Below are 21,494 nucleotides of genomic sequence, written 5' to 3' on the forward strand. Positions count from 1 at the left end.
ATACTTAGACACCTCTGGCACAGGCAATTATGTTTGTGTATTGAATAATTGATTCAAAGAGGGGGGGAAGGGGCTGCTAATCAGATCTGAGCATAATGAATTGATTTAATTAACAGGGGAATCTGAGGGTCCCTGGGAAATGTGTGCATTTATTCAGCAGCAGGAGAGAGTGCAAAGCACATAAATTGAGAGAGAGAGCGAGCGAGGCAGGCGGCAAGTGCTTTTGCTTTCAGTGATAGGTTCACATCTTTCCTCCCTCCCACCCCCCCTTCCTTTGAATATAATTTTAGATTTAGAGTGAAATCAAGAGAAAAGCACTTTAGAAGCCTGGAAAGCTCTTGCAGTGGCAACAGCAAAAGGGAGAGAGGTTGTGAGCGATCACACGCGATTACATTAAGACAATTTTTGACAGCGCAGGTTGGGCAAGGACGGAGCAGGGGGAGCAGCCCCCGATACTGGTCCTCCCTTACCTTTTTCCTCTCTCCCCCCCGCTTCCCTTCTTCTTTGATCCCTAAACTGGCACTCGAGCTGCAGCGGCGGGGCCGGGGGCGAGGCGGCTGGTGCAGGAGCCCGGCTCCAGCTCTCCGGCGCCCAGCGCGGCCGTAGCCCGCCGCAGCCCCGCTCCAAACTCGCGTCCCGGGGCAGCGCCGGGGCGGCCGCGCCGCTGCCCCCGCCTCGGCAGCGCCCCGGTGCCCGGCCCGGCGCCTCGCCCGCCCCGGAGCCGAGAGCGGCGGCTGGAGGGGGAGAGCCCCAAGGAGCCGGAGCGGCGGCGGCGGCGGCCGCCCTCGGCGCCCGGGACAATGGTGCTGGACAAGGAGGACGGTAGGTGGGATCGGGGCGCGGGGCCCGCCGCTCCCGCACGGGCGCCCCGGCGGCGGGCGGGGAGGCACGGACCGGGGGACGGAGGGAGGCAGCGGGGTCGGGGGAGCTGCCCCGCGCCGCGGCACGGCGCTGCCGCCCGGCCTGTCCCGCACCGCTCCGCTCACAAAGGGGGGCCGGGACGCCCGGGACGGCGGCCCCGCCGCGGCCGCGGGTCGCTCTCCGCGGTGGCCGGGCCGGGCGGGGCGGCGCGGGTGTCCCCGGCCGGGCGGCGCGGCGGGGGCACGGCAGGAGCACGGCAGCGGCTGGCCGCGGCCCCGCTACGTGCCGCGGCCGGCCGGGGAGGGTCTGACACTGCAGCCCCGACACCGGGCCGCCATCAGCGCCCTGGCCGCAGCGTGGGTCCCCGCCGGGCCAGCTCCGCCGGCTCCCGAGGCCGCGGGTGGCCGAACGCCGCCCCGCGCTCCCACTGCGGGCAGGGCGGCCCTGCCTGCTTGTGTAAATGGCCACAGAACGTCCCCGTGCCGGGCTGGCGGGGGCTTCAACTCGGAAAAGTGGATGCCAGGCTCAAGAGACAAGTGGGAGATGCTCTCCTTCGCTGGTGGTTTTTTTTTTTTTTTTTTTTTGGTTGCTTTTTTGTTTTTTTCCCCTCTACCTTTTTTCCTTCCCCTTCCCCTTGTCTTTTGATCTGGAGTTTCTGCCTCAGAACGGGGAGAGTCTGCCCGCCGCGACACCGCCGAGTGGGACGGGGCACGAAGAGCAACCCCGGGCCGGCTTGTGCGAGCGGCCGTGAGGGAGGGGGCCGAAGCGCTGACAACCGCAAGGTTAAATGCTCGCTGCTCCGGAGAGGTGCGTGGGGAGGGAGCTCGCTGCACGCTCGTCACATGCCTCTGGGCCCTCGGAGAATCCCTCTCCCAGCATCTTTTTTTTTCCTCCAGTTTCTTGAAGCCCTCTGAAGCAAACTGATGTAGTGTTATTAACGGGCTCTGTAGTGCTCCAGTGGAAAGCGCGTGTGTTGGAGAGGAGGGGATGAACTTATCTCACTGGTCAGTGAGAGATAACAGTAGAAAGACTTTTCTCATCCCTCGCCTCCTGTGCACTTAGGTAAAAAGGTTAAGTAATGACCGAGGAATTAAACACGGGTAGTTTCTTACTGGTGTGTGGAACAAGGTTTGTGTTTCTCTCCGACCTCACTTTCAGGGGTAACCTGCGTTGCGAGAGTCCCCTGAATTTTGCTCAGCTGCTGGAGGAAAAGGAAGGAAGGGCTCTTAACATCTCTATTAATACCCTTTAATAATAATAACCGGGTGATGTCTTCATCCCGGTGACTCTGTGTCAGGGGGTGCCTGGCAGCCCGTGTCTGTTTCCGTGTGATTGACAGGCTGCCAGCAGGATGCTGCCTCCATTGCGGGGGCGAGAGGCACAGGTGAGCTGCGAGGAGAGACCGACATCTAAGGAGGGTTTCCTAATAGGGGTGTTTGGGCTCTTTCAAGTGTCTCAGACGTACTCATTAAACACGAGGAGCTCGGGGCCGGCCTGATGGTGCTGTAAGGAAATGAAACTAGAACCCTTGATTATCCAGACAGTTCTCAACAGCCTCCTTCCAGGAGATTTCGTGAGTGGCTGTGTATAAAAGGGAATAATGGTGGTGGATGGGAGAGGTAAAGAGGAAATTAGTGTGGGGTGCACTTAAAAAAAGGAGCAAAGTAGGAAACAAACCCCTGATGAGAGGGATGTGAAGATCAGAGCAACAAGGTGCGGTAATGCCTAGGAATCTCCTGTGCTGTTGATGGAGTAGTTATGCTCGAGGAGAAATTATGGTCAGTTTTAAAGATGCCCTGGAGAAATAGTGGACAGAAGGTGAGACTCAGAGAGGAAACTCTTTTTATGAAGAGGTCATTTTACCTTTGTAAGTTTCTTTCTGCCTGATTCAAATGGGCTCCACTTGCCCGCTCATCTGTGAATGTTAAAAGGGGATGCTGGACCTGCATAGGTTACAAATGGACTAAAATGGAAGCTTTTGCTAACTAAACCAATTCCTTTTGAAATCAAGCTTGAATGAGCTTGTTGATAAAAATGGGTCTGTTTTACTCCCATAAATGGCCCTTTTTATTTTCCTTTTATTTTTCTTTTTCCCAGAAGCCGGTCTGATTTTCACCATCTAAAAATCCCAGTGTTGTGGCTACTATCCAGTTCTCCCTTTGATTTAAGAGGCTTTGCCATGTAGAGTTTTTCTTCGAGGGGTTTTCTTCTTTTGAGGTCTCTGGCATCGGAGGGGGTATTCATAGTGATTACTGCATAGAGAAGGGCAGGATTTCAGGATTACCCCTCCCAGAAGTCCCGGTGCATCGCAAGGAGGACACTTGCTGCCTTATAGATATGAGCCCCTCGCTTTTGCATCCCTGAAGGCCACTTGGGAAGCTGAGCCATGGCCATTGGCCTCAGGCAGCTGCCCACTCTTTCAGCTTGGGACCCTAGGGCTGTGTGCCCGCGCCAGTGTGACACCAGGATTGCCCCAGCGGTGCGAGAACCGCGGACTTGGGTTTCCACTCTGGGTTTGTGAGCAAAAAGCTTCCTTGGCAAGCACGCTTTGTGGTGCCAAGAAGTACTAGAGACTCAATAATACTTTTCTGTGGGTCTTCACAGATATCATTGAGGATGAAGGGGCAGACTGAAAAAATAACAACAATAATAATGTTTCTGACTTGATGTGTTGTGGCATCACGTCAAGTTATGTCAGGGAGGTAACAGCATTTTGTATGTTTGAAGTGACATAATATAACTTGACTGATGCAACATGACTTGATATTAGAAAATACTGGTTCACAGGGGAACTCTGGCAGGTATCTTCCCCAAACAAATGTTAGGAACTGAGAGAAGAGAGACGAGAGGGGTGGGGGAGAGAAAGGTTGAGAGAGAAAAACTTCAAGGCTCTCATTTTAGTCAGTTCCACTGTGTAAATCACAGCAGAATTTGCTGTGGGCAAGCCAACCTACGCACCGTGCAGCGCATTTATATATTTCAAGATAATGAGAGTTAAGATATTTCTGAAATACGTAAATGTTTTGATCGCAAAGACCAGACTTCTGCTTAAAAAAGTAAACTGACATCAGGTAGCATGATTAATTCCAACAGATTGTGTTAATTGTAGTTGACTTAAATTGCTGTACAAATGTGTTGGGGGTTAGAAAACTTTTTTTTTTTTTAATTGTTGGTGTGTGAAATGAGTAAGCAGATAAAGCGTTTAAAAAAATCTGTTTGCGCAGGGAGTAATCCAGCCTCTATGACATGATGGAGCAGTAAAGGAATAAAATGTACATTGATCCGGTGCTGCATATTTTTTCATGAGTGCATTATGTCTACTAGTTTGCTCTGCTGCAGAAGTCAGCTGTGACAGACAATGGCTAACTTCATTTTTATCAAAACATTGCCTTTCTTGTAGTTACCGAATAGTGGGAGTTGAAATGTACCATGTATTTTGGGGTAAGTCTGTTCTTTTTGAAGGTGGCAGGGTTGAAAAGTGCACAGACAGAAAGATGGAACATTTTTGGAATTCACCATTTTCTGATGGAGGCCAGTAGTATATTGGAAGTGGTAAAGTTCCTCAAATCTAAAAAAAAGGCTGTGGTTTTGTTAGTTTTTGCGTGTATCCTTTTAACTATTAGACTTTAATCTTTGCGATAAAGTCCTCCTCCTTTCTAGCTTGTGACACTTCCTAAAAGAAAGTGATTATTTATGGTGGTTGCACTCTTATGCTAAAATACATATTCAACACTTGCAAACTAGTATCACTAGGAAACAGGAGTTGTTGGAAGCACTGGATGAAAACAGCTCAATGTAAACCGATACATTTAACATCAAATATTCTCAAGGACTGTTAGGATTAAGTATTGTGAATGAAGGGGGAAGGAAAAGCCACTTCAGCTGGGGATAAGGAATCTAATTAAAAATCGGTATTAAGGGTATATAACTTGAGCCTGCTATCATGCTCTTTAGAGTACTGTTGTATCAGTTGTATAGGGGAGGAAGAAGTATCATTAAAGCAGAAATGAAATGTTTTCTCAGACTAAAAGACTGAGATGAGTGAAATGGTGCTGTTGATCTTGGTAGCGAAGTGTCTGATCCCGCAATCCTTGCGAGAGCCAGTGGAGACAACAGATGACTTGTCTGGAAGAGGAATGAGAGTTGCAGGATGTAGGATGAAAGACGTGGGCCCTCACCTGTCACTTTATATTTGAGCATTGATGGCATTTCTGAAAAATTGAGCAAACCTGTTAAGCGTTTGTATCGCTTTTGATTAGGTAAATTCATTTTAATATCCACCTAGTGAAAATGGAGCTGCGTTCTCCGGAGTACACCCTGAGACTAATACCAACGTGTGAAAACAAAGCCAAAATGTTTGTGCAGAAAATTAGTATCAAGTTTTAGGTCGCCAGAGATGTGTGAAATGTAGCTGGGAGCAGCGGGGCTGGCGTAACTCAGCCTGCATCAGCTGCGGAGAGTTGAGAGCCTCTGACCTGCCCGAGCTGCTGCGTGGCGCCAGACACAACCTCTCTCGCAGGGAGCAGGGCTGGAGCAGAGCCGGAGCAGGGCTGGAGCATCCCCCGAGCATCCCCCGCGGCCCGGCCCCGCCGAGCACACGGCGGCGGCGCAGGTGGCCCCGCGGCCGGCGGCACCTGGGCGGGGGCCGGGCGGGCTGCAGGTGGTGCTGCTGAGCCGGGAAGCCGCGCTCCGCCAGGAAATCCCGGCAGGAGCTCCAGAGGGGGCCCTGGGAAACGCGTGCATTTATTCATCGCAAGTGTGCAAGGCTCACCAATTGAGAGGCAGAGGCAGCGCTGGTCGGGCTTAGGTATTCTAGCCTCTGCGAATGTAATTTCGGATTTAGGTTCAGCTTAAATCCAAAGGGAAAACACTTTATAAGGCTGAAAGCTGTGTAGTTGCAACAGCCAGGGTTATGAGCTATCAAAGGCAATTACATTAAAATAGATTATACTGTGTAAATTGAGCCATTTAGAAGGTGAGAACCAAAGAAACAGCTCTGATGCCCCTTCTTTCTAAATTGCAGTTTTAGTTCCTTGCAATTCTGAGGCACAAAAGTAGGTGAGACTGCTTTTGTATCTGCAAAGTGCTTTATTTCTGAGTGTAATTCTAACTGAGTGCAATCTAGGTTAAAAGCTGGACAACTGGGTAATTAGAGCTCACTTGCTGCTAAAGGACGATCAGCTGTACCGTAGCTTATTTGTGTTCCCAGAGACTTGCTCTCCTCTCCCCTGAGCGGAGGCTGCTGGAGAAGAAGCATCTGTGCCCGGACTTTTCTTGATTGCAGAGATGATGGTGCTGGACAAGGAGGACGGTAGGTGGGCTGAGATTGTGTGAGCCTGTGCTCGGTGTCTTCTGTGTGCTGCTAATGTAGAAATAAATAGTTTTGAAACAGATGTGCGTTGTGCATTTCAGAGTGTTCTGCTCTGAGCTTCTGATGTTTTCCTCTTCTGTAGGTAAAAGCATGCTTGCTCTTTATTTTTTTTTTTTTTAATCTCATCTCTGACATGATCGGACAGCCAAGAAGGGTTTACTCTAGGCTCTGTTTGCTGAAGGACATAGCAGAAACAGCTTGATTTTTTTTTTTTAAATATCTATGTAGATTTTTCTTTCTGCAAGTTACTCTGATATATCCATTTTAGCCTGTTTGTTTTAACAGCTTTTACTGTAAATCTAATTTTGAGATTTTTCTTTCCTTTTCATTTGCATGCCATTTAGGTCTCTTTAATGTGCGCCTTTAATATCTATTTCTCGCAGCTTTTCTTCATAGCTATAAACATAATGACAATAAGCTAATAAGCCTCTGTGGCAAAAAAAAAAACAAAAACAAAAAACCAAAAAAACCCCAAACAACAAAACATTGGTTTATTATTAGAATTTACCCCCTTCTTTTAATAGCAGAAGTGGAGGTTCATTTGGGATGTAATTTCATGAATGAAGCTGAAGGACAGCTTGACTGATTCTAGGACTTCAGATATGCTTATTTTTTTAAGCTGACTAGTCCTTATCAAGGATGCTTAAGGGGAACAAATTGATGTGAGGAAGATCAGTGTTAGTTAGCAGCCTGAATGACCTGATGCTATCTTTTGCACTGTTGCCTGCCAGGGTGTGCAACTTAACTGCTCAGTCTTCAGTAGTTTCTGGGAGGAAGGTGGTAAGTTCAATCACAACTTTTTAATGAGGGTTTTTTTTTTCTTTTTTTTCTTTTTTTTTTTTCTGAGGCTCTTTTGTGGCTTAGGTCTTTCCCTTATAGCTGTTACACTGAAAGCAAGGATTAAAACTGAGGCAGAGCAGAAGGCTTCTGCAGCCATCCATCCACATGGACTTCCATCCATGGCGCTGCCTCTTGCCAAGGACCTCCGCCTTGGTGGCACTTTGTGCGTGGAAAGCGGGAACTGCGTCTTAACTTCTAACAGGCATTTCTACCTGTTATCTCCTTATTTCATTCCACCTGTACAAATGGATGAAGTGGGCCATGGAATGGATTTCACTGATCTTTTAAAATTTATTTCAGGAACCTCTTTAAAAGTGTTAAAAAAAAAGGTCATAGGCTATTTCCATTCGAAAATAAGAGAAATTACTGAATATTTGTAAGACTGTAGACATGAAATAGCTTTTCACAGGGAGCAAAAGAGCTTGGAGAAATTGGAAGTTGGGCATTTTGGCAGTAGCATTGATTTTACTTGATTATACATATTGCTTTTAAAAATATTTATGAGAAAAATAACTTGTAATTCAAAGTCACTTAGTTTCCTTTGTCGGAGTCATGCTAACTGTGTTTTGTGACTAGTACTGAAAGCTGCTCAGTGCTATTAAGTTGAAATTATATTCTTTTTATTCTACAACCAATATCTGTCTTCTAGTATTTTACAACTGAATTAGTACTGCTCTGGAGAATAATTAGGAAGGCTTGACTATTGAAAGACCAGAAGTCTTCTACTAAAGTTTCTCTTCCCTCTCTCCTTTCCTTGCCTCCCAAAAAAGGGAGCGTTTTAGAGCTAGCATTTTGAGGTTTTACCTCATTATAAGTTTTATTTCTAAAATTCTCCCTCCAGGACGTTCACGCATGTAGAATTTGAATCTAGTTTCTGGGATGGCATGTAAGGTTTTGTTTCATGAAGCATTTTGGGACAATGAAAAAAAAATGTGGGCTTTTCACAAAGACTTGGCACTGTTAAGATACGAGACCAAGCAGAAATGCATCATTATCAGTGCCCCCTTGTATGCAGATTCGATCAGATTTGGACTAAGAGTTGACCAATGTGAGATCAAAGTTCCTGTATAAATTGGCATGCTCTTCTGAATTCATTCCATGCTAATTAAGTTGGCATCTCAAAACTGTGAAATAATCTTATTCATGGGGAGAAAAAAACCTATATCATAGGCTTTATTTCTGTTAAGATACTGTAAGTTCCTTTGTTAACACAGTAGAACTTGAAAAAAAAATGGGTAGATGTGGAGCATCTGTTACACATCTTCTAGATCAGCTTTGCAGTTGACTGGCCTGTGGATAAAAGACACGCTAAGTGCTTGAGTATTGCTTATGCTGGGAAAACAAATGAAGCTAACAGGGTTTCAAAGGCTTTGAAGCAGTGTCACTCTCAGAGGTGTTCAGTTGTTTTCTTTGGCAATATAAGTTGAAGCAAGCTAGTTTACTTTATTAGAGGCATAAGGCTACTCTTGTAACCTTCCTCTGACTAAGATGAATTTGGCTGACTGACCTTATTTCTTGCTGGACCACACGTGTTGTGCTGGGTTTGGGTTTTTCGGGGGTTTTTTTCCCCTCCTTAGGATTCGTCTCTTTTAAAGGGCGGCAGCATTTTCTGTATTTTGTTAAATCTCCCTTTTCAATTTGTGCCTCCCTACAGAACTATGTTCTGCTATGATGGAGCAATGCAAATCAAGTAGAATAGCCCAAATTAATTCTTCATATTGGCGGCAGTATGATTGCCTGCATGGAATCAATAATGCATCATAGAGGGATCAAATTTTGGAGTATAATGTGTGAATAATGCTTGACACAAAACAAAAATTCAGTCATCATAATAGCAATTAGGAAAAAGCTGCAGCTTATCCCAGCTGTAATCTCTGCTAACAATGAAGCACAGCCTGGTAATCAGCATGTATGGTATGAAATGCACTAATAGAAATCACGGCTCTTTGTTATGTGTGTGGGGGGTGAAAGTTTCCTTTTCAGCTAACTTGTGCTGTGTTAACCAGACATGGCATCCTTCAACCAAATTGTGGAGCGTGTGTGCACTTGTAAAAACACTGATCAGCTGCGTGTTCATCCCGATGTTTGCATAGACAGGAGCCCCCAAATCACGGTCCTTTGTGTTTTTGAGCAGAACTCTGATTAAACAGATTACAAGAGTAGGCTGAGTAAAATATCAGAAGACTCCATTAAACATGTACCTTGGTTTTATACAGAAAGAAAATTTCATCGTTTCTTTAAAAATGAAAAGAAAAATGTGAATGTGTGCATCCAGTGGTTGTGTGCATTGGGGTTGGAGAATGGGTCTAAGGTTGATGGGAGGTATTTAGGGCAATGAATATTGGGTAATTGGAAACTGGATTAGTAGCAGCAGTTGGCTCTCCTGTTGTGTGAGAGCCCATCTTGCCCCACACAGAAGGTAAAAAACCACAGCATTTGGAATTGGAAAAGCAGAGAAATGGATTGTATCATGTCAGTGACAGGAACTGCGCCACAGCGCCCTGGCCAGGACAGCAGGGCTGTGGGCTGGCTTCACAAGGGACTGTGCCAGCTGCCATATGGAGGTACCTATAGATAGGTAGGTGGATATGGAGAGACACCTATCTTCAGCAACACAGGTCCAGGCGATCCTGCTCTGCAGATAAAAATCGTGATACACACAAGAATGCAGCAGGTGCAAATTGTGCCGCGCAGGAAGAAGAGCTGTTCTGCGTGCTGCTGGTGTCTTTTGTTTTCCTTTGAGTGTACCTTTCTCAGGTGTGCCTATTGAGGAGTGATGCAGAGAGAGAAGGGGAGATGGCACAGTGGCTTTTCCTCACGAGACATGGTATTTAACTTTTCTGTTGCCTAATGTTCTTGAAGCTCTCTCTCTTTTTCCTTTTCGTCTCCTGTGCCACTCTACCTCGGACCTTCTCCGTGGTCCACTGATGTCTAGCTTACCATGTATGAGGAATCCCTGCACATCTTCCCAGACATCAGCTGATTCAAAAGCTGACCTATAAAGGTTATTTTTGCCTATTTAGTTGAGTTACCCATTGGTTTTTTGAGGGCTTGATCTTCACACCTATGGTTTTGGTGTGATTTTAGATGTTTGGTTTGGCTTTAGTTCATGACACAGTGTCCTTTTGTGACTCAGAATTACAGCAATGGATTAATATATTCATGAAGAAGAGATAAAAAGTTGTCAAAGAAGCATTCTAAATAAAATTGGAGCACATTTGGCAGCAGAACATGAGACTCGGTATGGCCATAAAGGACCAAAAAAACACTTGGACTGTTTCTCCAAAGCTGACCAAGTGTGGAGCAAGAGGTCGTTCTTCCTGGAGATGCCCTCTGCCCCTGAAATGGCAAATACGGAAGCATGGCAGAAACATGGGGTAGTAAAGTAATGGCCTAAACCTATTCAAGAAATGGAGGCTACTGTAGTTGGAGCGCTGATAACCTAGATATCCCTTTAAAGAAATCTCATCCAATGGGAAGGATTGAAAGGAGGCCTAAGAGGAGCAAACTGCTTTGTATAGGAGTATGGCAGGCAATCAAATAGTTCCTAGTGTTTGTTCAGACTAGATGGCTGAAGGATCTGGGTAGGATGTCATCATACTTCATCCCCAGATGCTGTTGACACGTGATAATTGCCTGGTTGACATAACAAGCGTTGAAACAGTGTAAGGACATTTTTCAGCTTGGGTAATAGGGCAAAGGAAGCAGCTTGTTCTTGGAAATCAGTTTGCTCTAATTTTGGTTTGATGCAGTAGAAAGTGTACTTGATACCCTGGCAGCAGAACATAATTTGTCTTCTTTGGAGTTAGTGTTAAATTTTATTATCTTTAATAAATACAACGTGAACATGTCAGCCTGTTTGTCATAGCCATTCCAAAAATGCTCTCTTATGGTAGAATCTTGAGAAAAATTCCTTTTAAGAGCAGTGCATTATTAATAAAGTAATCCATTAGGTCTGGTGATAAAGGGTCACAGCAGAGTCTGAAATACGTTTCTTAAATGGTTAAGAAATTTATCATGGTTGGAGGATTAATTGATTTCATTTGGAAGCTTTCTTAAGGTTTTCAGGCGTTGTGTTTAGAGGTGGTTTTATTCTCTTTGGAAATATGCTTGCTGCTCAAAGTTTTGCTTTGCTGTCATTAGCATGAACATTTCTGCTAAAGGCAAACTGTTCTTTTAGCATTATGACTGATTGCATCTGTGAGGAGTCCTACTTAGGTAAAGAATATGAAAGTTTATGGCAAATAAGGTATTGTACTTGAAATCAATTCAGAATCAGAATAATGGCATCAAGCATTAAGTGTTGCAGTACAAGAATAAAGAAGGCACTGCAGATGCTGCTAAATGCTGAACTATAAAACTCCAATGGGTCTATATCTTTTAAAAATTGGACAGAATTGTCATCATTTAGAATACATAGACACAGTTTTAAACGGTATAGAAATCACTGCCCCCAACTTCAATAATGTGCGTAACTGTTGCCAGGGAATGATTTATTCAGTGAATGTGGCTCCTATTCACTGAAGACTTGGGGGTGGAGGGAAGGGCGTTTTGAAATGAAAGTTGTTCACTATTAGATTAACATAATTAAACCTATCTGAGAAGAATTGACCACAGCTACTGGTTTTTTAGTTGTGTGTGTGTGTGTGTTTTCTCTGTCTACCAGTGGGATGAGTCCCAAGCCGAAGTTTCCAAGCACGATGTGGGGTGCTATCCATGTAAATAGCTGCTCAGCTCTCCAGTGAATGTTCTTGCAAACTACTTTCTACTTACATTCCGTATCAAAGCAGATAATGGATGCTCGTGTCCAAATTTAGAGGGTTTTTAAGTTTCATTGAACATTTTCGAATTCTTTACACCAATGTTCAGAGTTCCTTGTGTGCTAATCAAACTCTGAAAGGGTGATTTGGGCAGTGAAAGTATTACTTGTCTTCTTTTTAAACAATTTATATCAACAGTTCTAGTTTCTCCTAAAGAAAAAGTGGATGATTGTTGCATATTCATGATTGAACTGCAGAGAACTTGGACCAGAATTAAACAATTAACCCTCTCGCCAACATCCATTTGAGTAGAAGCCAGGGATGTTCCTACTTGGTTTATTATGGATCTGAGATATAGAAATGTATTCCGGAGGACTGTGTTTCTAATAAATAAAAAGGCATAATGAGAATGTAACTGGGAAGGAAGACAAAAGCAGCCATGCTTTAAATTGTTAATGATGGTGCCAGTGGCTGCAGCTTTACCACAGCTGTTTAAATTGATCAGCTAGTGAAAATGTTTTGTTTTGGCATTTTCCCTGCATGTGCAACTCTTTCGAAGGGACTTCTGGAAGCCTTTCAAAGGGGAATCATGATCTTTTTTTAAACTAGGCTTAGCACACCAGAGTTTCCAGTATTTTGGAATCCAATATTTAAGGATGCAGTTCAGTTTTTCTTTTGTAAAGTTTTTGGCTGATGAGCCATTATTTCCCTTAGATTTCCTTTACCACTTTTTTTTCCCTTCCACAAATACTACAAATTACTCCCTACCCATAAAAGCCGAGGCAACAGGACACTTCCTAGCTGTCCTTTTTTTTTTTCCCATCTCTATTTTATTGATGCTACAGGGTTTGATCAGAACAGCAGAAAGGGGCTGTGTCAATTTGCTATGCATCTTTTGGTCAAGCATCCAGTACTTTTTCAGAGGGAACTCGCTCCTAATTTCTTTCCTGGTTGGCTCTACCTTGCAGCTGAAGTGGGTTAAGCAACATCTCTTTATCACTTGTATCCTTTCCTTCCATTCCTGAGAAATGGAAATACCTTTCAAAAAGATGCAATCTCTTCAAGGCAGGTAGGGAGGAGAAGATTGGACTTTCTGTGTATTCACAATTGATGTAGTAAAGATGTTTGGGCAGAGGACTGACTTGAGCTGGTGAGCCTTGGTGTCTTTTCCAGAGCACCTCCTGCCTTGAGCTCATGAGCAGACCTGCCTGGGACCTTGTGTGAAACCTCTTCCTGGCATTCCTGGTGGCAGGTGACTCCTGGACAGGCAGTGCCTTAGATAGTGTTGAGCAGCCAGGTTTCTGCATTAATGTACTTGCAGTGAGGGTGGGTACTGAACATTATTCAGGATCCATTATATATTTATCCTTATAGTCCTTTGTGGAAAATGATTTCTGTAAGTACCCTGTTACGGTTATGAAAGCCTAAATAAGCATCAGTCTCAAACCCTTTGACCTGTCTGCACAGAATGGAGATCTGTTTTGAAAAGGACTCCTTTATATCTGTTTTTACTCCATGCCCTTCCATTCATTTGCCTATACAAAGCAATAAAGGGTAAAACCAAAGTAACATAAATTGGTCTGTCTTCCTGAATCCATGTCTCGCTAATGTACCCAGATTAACTCAACTGTAAATTGTCTCCTTTGGATGTCGTGTCTTGCTAAAAGTTTCCTATATGATTCATGATTTGGATTGCTTTTAACAGCTATTGGCTAAGCAATATGGTAAATGTACAAGGTGATGCAATTGGCATTAGTGAGAGGATGCACAGGAGCATGTAATGCAGTCAATACTACATTAACTACTGATGCCCAATTACAGAAACTGGAAGAGTGGCTTTTAGGAGCATTAGGACTTGCAGAAGAGCTGAGATCACCTGCCGCTCCTTGCCTAAAAGCTTCACCCTTTACGCGCTGGGATCAAAGCAAACATTTAGTTGCTATTTTGTCATGTATAACAACGAAGGTATTCCCACCCCCCGCTTTTTTTTTTTCCAAAAAGTGTCACACTGATGCTTTTAGCACATGTAAAATCCTATCTCTGTATTTCAAGACTCTACTTCCATCTCCTGGGGCAAGACTTTATTTGAATAAAAACTCTTTAACCACCTCTACATTTATTGTTTCTCTGAAGCTTACTATTTCAGCCAGTTTTTATTTTAAAGAAATACTAAGTGATATTTAGAGTGTCCTATTTCAGTGTGTGCCAGAGTGGGCTCCCCATTGCTCCCCCCAGCTTCTTTCCCTTTTCTAATCTGTATGTGATTGTTTGTGACCTCGGCTGGCTCCAAGTCTCTAAAAAGTGTTTTAAAATACAACCAGGTACCACATAAAACAGGATATTTGAGTGTGCAACCTTTCTGCAGTCCACATTCAGATTAAGTATACATTGTTTCCACCACTGCTTTTAAACCCATTTGCAGGAGACGGCAAAGGACCACATTATACTAAAAACCAGTGCATACTTTCAGATTGAGCTGTGTGATCACAGCTTCTAAATCTATTTTAAAAATAATGAGCAATGTCACTGTTGCATGGCAAAGCTAGCAACCCACAAAGTTCCTCTGGACTTGGAGCGAGATGGGAAATTAAGCAGCTCTAAGAACACTGAAATATTTTAATATAAAAGACAGCTGGCAGGTGGCTTATTGCTCTTGTTGCAGCATTTGTCTTTACTTCCAGCTATGATACTTGGCATATCACTGCTGCTTTTAATCCTCAAAGCATTTTGCAGTACTGAGGAGTTTGTGCTTCCCAAGTGATCATTCCCAGGAACTCCAGCCTGGATATCTGGGGGATGTGCCTGACCCCAGTGAGGTATGGGTGGACCTTTGTGTTTTAGCTGTCCCTGGTTTGTTCCTCTCTGCTTTCTCTCTGCTGGGCCTGGGTCCCACCTTGCCTGCTGTCCATGCTGGGTTAGGAGGTCAGACCTCTGCAGAAGAAGGGAGAAATAACTTCTAGATCTCCTGGGAAGGACAGAGTGCTATTGAAGCAATTGCTCTCCTTAACTGTTTCGGGGGCAGTTTTATTGATCCCCTCTCAATTGGCAATTTTAATTTTGGGGTTTTTTTAATCCCTGAGGATTGTTGAAGAAAAGCCTTCGCTATCTTCCTGCCACAATTATGAGCCTTGGTCATGTTCCCCTTCTGCTCCTGCCATGACTCTTGAGTGTGGGTCTCATCCCCCTCTTCCATTTTCGGGGGGCAACAGAAGAAACGGGGTAAGGCTGTGCCGTAAAACATCCTGACGGTCTACAGGCATTTCCTGAGTGACCTTGTTTTTGGTAGATGGTGCCTTGTCTTGTCAGCCAGCAGTTGTGTTGGCGGGCCATGTGTTTGCTGCGAAGCCCCCCGGAGCTGTGCCCCAGAACAGGGCTGGTCCGGGCTGTTGGCTGCGGCCGGGAGCAGAGGAGGAGCCTGTTATTTTTAAGTCCGACTGTTGCTTTCAGGTGCTGATCGATGCTCTTTTGAACGTCTGGGGGAGGAGAGCAGAAGGTGACCTGCTGGTTTTCCCCTTGCACTAATGTGTTTAAAAGGTGGCACCAGCAGCGGGGGCGTGCGGGAACTCGGCTGAGCTGTGCCTTCAGCGCGCTTGAAGCGCAGACAAGTATCCTGAGCTTGATGCACTTTCCAAGCTGTACAAACAATGTTTGAAAAGTCTGAAGTACCCAGCAGGGCAAGTCAAAACGTCCTTGAGCAACTTTGTATTTAGACAGTGTTTTCTCTTTGCCTTTGATCAGGAGGGAACAGATGTGCCTCCTCTCATGTGTGCGTTTGTGCACACCCCCTGATGTACGCGCATTCCCTGTCCTTGTGCAGGGCTGCAGTATTTAGGGTATGCTGTTATTCCTCTTTGTTCTTTCTTATTAATGTTGTTCTGTTGCTTTTTGGGTTTTGTTTTTCCAGGGAATCTAAGTTGGAATTTAAAGAGGTCGGACTAAACAAGGTTTTAACTTACTCTCGCTCATTTCCTTATCTCTCTTTAACTTGGATAGAATGGAAAGAGAATATGTATATAGTAATGCTCCCTTTAAAAAAAAAAAAAGTATGCATATATATATAATCGATTCCTTGACTAGTTTTTTGGGGGGGCAGATTTTGAGCATTTGGTCTAAGTGGGCTGCTCAGTGAAATTTGTACATTCATAAAATAGCTGATTGAAAAGCAATATTTCAGATAAATACAAGCCAGCGATCTATCAGCAGTTGTAATAAAAGCTGGGCTTCAGGCTGTGATTTTATTTTGAAATAATAAGAATTGCTTTATTCTTTTTACTTGAGTTACCATGGTAATTCTGTCGTGTAGCAGTGTTATATTGATTTAGAAAGTGGACAGTAATATTTCTTTTGTGTTATTCTGTTTCTAGGGGTTGATTTCTAATTTCCACTTGGAGATTACTTTTATAAATTTCTTAAGTCCTTCCACTTTTTTCTCTAGCAGTGTAATTTTCCTCTCACACATTGCTATTTTCTGAGCTTATTGGTTTGCTCTTATTTTAAATTAAACTTGCTGGTTTCAAATATTGAAATGACATCTTTGTCTGTGTCTGTACTTTGGTTTAGCAAAATATTACAGTCTGCTGTTTTATGCTTAATAATTTAAGGGAAGCTTTATGTCTGCCATCAGTGGTTGTTGGCAACTCATGACTAAACCAACACAGAGCTCAAACCTCTGACATTTTAATACCATGTAATGGTGCTTCCACCCTGCACACTGTTTGGGTTTTTCCTTAATCTGCCTTGTGTGTGCCCTAAAAAGAATGCCAATTAAATTCTGAAGAGATCAGGAGGAGCTTTTGGGTGGAGCTGGGTCTTGGCCACTTCAGGTCTCTTGTCACTCTTGAGAGAACCACTGGTTTTATCTATGGCACGGGTACCATTCCTGGCTACCCATAATTCTCTCGCAATTAAGAAGCTTCAAGTTTTCTAGAGGCAGAATTTTGACTTCCAGAAGTGCTTGTACACACTCAGTGACTGGCAAAAAGTAACAAACTCCTTTAGCTCTGTACAGGATTGTCATATAAGATTTTCCCAACCATTCTGGTTCTGTGCTACCTTAGCAATGGAGCACTGCTCTTAGATTGCTGCTGCTTTAAGAAATGACAGTCTAAACAGGATGTGGCTGTTCCTTGGAGCGTCTCTTTCTGGTTTTGTGAATGAGAAATAATGGTTCTGTTCTGAACCTGGGAGAAGGGGGAAATGAACCTCAAGCATCACTGTCTTCAGAAGCAGTGTTTTAGATCCTGAAACCAAAGCCATGAATTCTGCTTTCCAACAGGAGTCATTCAGAAGAGCTTTTAGTACAGAGGGTGGGATACCTGCTTTGTGAGCACTAAGGACTGATTGCCTGATGGTATAAAGCCACCACTGGTAGGTTTTGTGGTGCTGGTAACTGGTGGGAGTGGGATTGAAGCCATGTGCTGTTGCCCCTTGGTTTCATTCCTGTATGAAGCTTGCAACAGTAAGAAAAGGAGCCCAGGAACCTCATCTGATCTCTGGGGATCACTGGAATGTCTACAAGCAGGAGGTACCACCAGCTGGAAGGGGCAGAAGAGGAGGAAAAAGGTGGCCTGGACAGATGGTGATTGACTTCAAAAGGACTGAGGTGTGAAGTAGGTGGTAAAAGGCAAATGCAATCCTGGAATGAATTGAACAAGAAATTTCTAATAATGATTCCTGTTGATAATGCTGGAGAGAGGCACTGGTAGACCTTGTCTGCTATGGGTAACTTGTAGATCCCTCAAGCTAAGGGACAGTAAATCCACGTGGAAGTAGGGGCAGAGAGGATGTTCATGAAGAGCAATCTGTGCTTCAACTCATCCGCCTTTGCAAAATGAAGGGTGACTGGTCTGGACAAGCACTCTGGGAGGAGAAACACCAGGGACAAAGGAAAAGTGGACTTTTTACCCCATTAGAACAAGTAGCTAGAAATGGCCAAGAATGTTTCTAGGCTAGCAATTTAAAAGCTGCTGGGCTTCCGGTCTCTAGATCTGCTTTCCTCAGAAGGTAGTGGAGGCATGAAGCTGGCTTGCTTGGGTTAGAGAAAGGGATGGTGCGATAGCCTCTGGCTGCAGGAGCTGGGACCCACTAGTCCTTCTCATCAGTCCATGTTGAGGCATTTATGTCACAGCCTGTGAAGCTCTGTCAATGTTTCCATAAAACCCCTGTATTTTCATGAGCATTCATTTATAGTGAAAGTCTGCACGTAAGATCCTGCCTGAGGTTACCTTTTTCTTCCCTATTAAAATTTTATAAACCTGTCACTTGGCTGGGAATTTTAGTTTTCTGTGGAAGTGAAATAGAAGGGGGGCCCTGATGGGGAAGCATGGAGGTTATAGTGTCATTTTCTTCCTCAGTGCTCCCTTTAAAAATAAATAAATAAGTAAGTAAAAAGGCACAAGCTACAATCTTACGGGTGAGCTCCTTGATGAGAATGGCAAAAGCCATGTCTGCAGGTTCTGAACTTCTTTTCAGTGATGTGATTTGGTTTGATCTGAGTGTGAAAACGCATAAGCAGCTGCTGCTCCCAGAAGTCTCCCCTGGCTTTTCTGTGTGCAGGTGTTGCCTGCGCTGTTCAGCTTGAGAGCAGTGATCCACAAACTTTAAACCTTTCAAATGGGTCCTGACCTGTGAGGCTGTAATGGCCCTTGGAGCCTTTACGGCCCATCAGATGATGTCTGTTACACATTAGTCTGTAATAGCTCCAGAATAAATAACTTTTTTTTTTTTTTTAAATCAGTAATTATATCTCTCCACAACAGAGTGCAGTGGCTCCTCATGCTAAAGCACAGTTTTAAAGTAATGCAACAAGGGACTGTTTAATGTCTCTGACAGTCTCGGTGCTGAGCACAGGTCCTCTGTTTTCTTTCTTCAGCATTTTCTTTCTCATTCTTTACTCGTATTGCAGCAAATCCGTGCTACCAGGAGCTGGCATCTCACTCCAGATTCTCTGTGATGTGGTAAACAAATACCTCATATTATGGGTCTTCTCAAAATAATGATCTTGTCTTTCCCCATCACAGTTGCTTTTCAGGAAGAGCTGATAATTTGCAATCTTCTTAGTAGGGCTTTATGCTCAAGAGAGTAATCTTGCTATGGTGGGAAAAAGGACCAGATGATTTAATGGACTTTTTTTTATAATCATTGCATTCTGTATCTGATCTTTTTGTGGGATGCAGTGCTGCCTGCATCCTAAGTTGGGATTTGGGTTCACTACCCCCTACCTAAAATGTATTTTCTTTCCCTATGGTTCGTTCAATTATAACTCTAGGATATATCTTCTGGGACTGAGTAATTGGCTAGGTCAGAAGTAATCTTTATTTTCACTAGAGAGATGTTTACAAACTGATGCTGTAGTATCTCTTTAAAACCCACTGAGAATCTGATTAAAGGCCTGAGGATCTTCTGCAAAGATTGCCTGCTCCCAGTTGACTTGAAAGGGTCAGCATGCTGTCACAGTTTCGACGACTAAGAATTAACTTAAGGCTGATTCAAATGCTACTCTCTGTGTACAGCATTGATTGGACTGCTTTCAGATGGCAAGAGGTAACTTTATCCTGCAGCATGTGTGAACTCCATTTAGTTAAATAGGGAGGCTGAATGAATATGCTTGCTTGTGGCAAGGGAGCTCAAAGGTGAACACGTTCTACCCCTTCTGCCCTGAATTAAATACTTTGGGGAGGATGGGAGAGAAACATAATTCTTGTGGTAGCATGCTTGGGATACTGACTGCTGCAGCTGTTCTTAGCAAGTGCAGCTCCTAAGTATCACAAAATCTTTCCTTCCCTTCCCCTATGCACAGTCTACCCCGTGGGCTTGACTGTAATGAGATGGGATTGCTTGTAGTGGAAATGGCAGCAGAGTGCTCTTTTGAATGGGAAAATGAACCCCAGACCAAATAAAATTAGCTTGGTGCAGCATTATCACTGCTCCTTTTTTCAGGAATTGAAGATTTTTAACCTGGTTTCATGTGAGCATCAGTGTTCAAAGGCATCGTGAATTAATGTGGGAATGACATTAATGGTGCTGACTCACACAAGGCTGTGGGGTTTGTGGTGTCACACTTGCAGTTGCTAGTATTGGAGTAGCTTTTAAAAAGGTCCTGCTGAATGCAGCTGCCTCACACAGAGACGGGCCCAGTGGGAAGTAATGCCAGGCTGCAGACTGGTGTATTCTGCTCCATCAGGGTCTGGACCAAAACAGGCACTGCTGCTGCTCCTGCTGCAGCTGAGGCTGTCATGTGGAAGTTCTGCTGAGCACTTTATGGAAAGAAAACGGGCTGGGCTGAGGTGTGCTCCTGACCTCCTGTCAGCTTCCTCACCAAGCCAGTGGCTCCTCGAAATGATGGAGCATCCAGGGAAGGTGCCCCACCAGCATTAAAACTTCATCCAGGACACAGGGGCCAGCTAGTGTAAGTCAGCCAGCATCTTGCTGAAGGTGGGGATTCCTGATTTCCTGCCTCCTGCGATGTCTGGTATGCTGAAGACCTTCCTGGTGACAGGCACAGCACTGAGGCCCTTCTTGGGGTTTGACGGAGACATCAGTGCTGTTCCCAAGGGTTTGGTGCATCTGTGTTAAAGAGATCACATTTCCCAATGTGATTGGGATTTTCTTAGGGATTTCTTAGGGATTCTTCTGGGTTGTCTTCGGGTGAGTGCAATGTGGCTGTAAGCCAGTATTGCGGGCTAAACTAAAACCTTGGTGCTTCTTGGTTTTTTTTTGTTTTTTTTCCTTTTTTTCTTGTCTTGCAACTGTTGTAACAAATCCAGGAAGAAGAGATGCTGGAAATGCTGACAGGCTCTGAGTTAGAGCAAGCAGAGAGGCCATGCTGCAGTAATGTACTGCTCAGCTTTAATTGTGCCCAGTGCAATTTCTGTGTTCCCCATGGGCACTTGGCCATGCTCTCATCCAGAGCTGCAATTTGCCAGTGGTCACTCTCAGAAGAAAAATATGTGTTGGCAGGATCCTCAGCAAGCTGATGGCAACCGCTGCGCCAGCCAAGGTGGAGGAAAAGAGAATGATTTTGATGTCTCCTGAAGGTGACCAGCTATGAAGTCAGACAGTTTCCATCTGCAAGATTTGAAAAATGACACCAGAGGTTGACAGTCATGTCCGCACTTCACATGCGCTCCCAGGCTGCAGGGGCTGCTGCCTTGTGGTCACAACTGTAGTTTAGTTGTGGCATGTTTCACTGTACACAACTGAATCCATTTTCTGTGCAGTAAACAAAGTTCTGATTGCCTCTTGAGACAAATATTTTCACCATCTTTTGCCACTGTAAACTTATCACCAAATTAAACACTGCGCTAAGGAGCTGTGGACACGCCGCAGTAGCCCCCCTGCTGCACTTGATGGGTACTCAGTGTTTGCTTCTGCTTCCTTTCATCCTGTCTTTTTTCTGCTCAGGTTGGTTGGCTCCTTCCTCGTCACTGCACAAGCTCCAAGTGTCTTCGTCTCAAATGATGACTTGTTTCCCACCCTACTCCCTCCCCATGCAGGTAGATAAAAATTTGAGCTTGCCAAATCCTGAACTGTACTTACAGTTTCTCAGTGTGTGCTGTTCTCATTCAGCTTGTGAGCTTGCAGCACTGACTCTCCAAAGAAGCATCCTTCGTGATGCTTAATCAAAGAAAGCAAACATTTCTTGGTCTTGGCTCAAGTTTCTA

The 21,494-nt window shown here is 44.5% G+C and overlaps 1 protein-coding gene across 4 annotated transcripts in view; it reads left to right on the forward strand.

Annotated features, from left to right (window-relative positions):
* The first annotated feature begins 271 nt into the window (after window positions 1-271).
* The window catches only part of LMO1 (LIM domain only 1), a 61,256-nt gene continuing 40,033 nt past the window's right edge, over window positions 272-21,494 (forward strand). The window contains exons 1-2 of one of the 4 annotated variants that reach the window (XM_038138737.1): window positions 272-822; window positions 6,071-6,172. In XM_038138737.1, the coding sequence (XP_037994665.1) occupies window positions 6,148-6,172 (25 nt within the window). In that variant the 5' untranslated portion in view covers window positions 272-822; window positions 6,071-6,147. Of the gene's footprint in view, window positions 823-1,441; window positions 1,669-5,420; window positions 5,669-6,070; window positions 6,173-21,494 lie in introns of those variants that run through there. The other 3 variants (XM_038138736.1, XM_038138739.1, XM_038138740.1) reach the window with 3 other exon arrangements.

The sequence above is a fragment of the Motacilla alba genome, chromosome 5 (assembly GCF_015832195.1).
Source record: "Motacilla alba alba isolate MOTALB_02 chromosome 5, Motacilla_alba_V1.0_pri, whole genome shotgun sequence".
Lineage (NCBI taxonomy): Eukaryota > Metazoa > Chordata > Aves > Passeriformes > Motacillidae > Motacilla > Motacilla alba.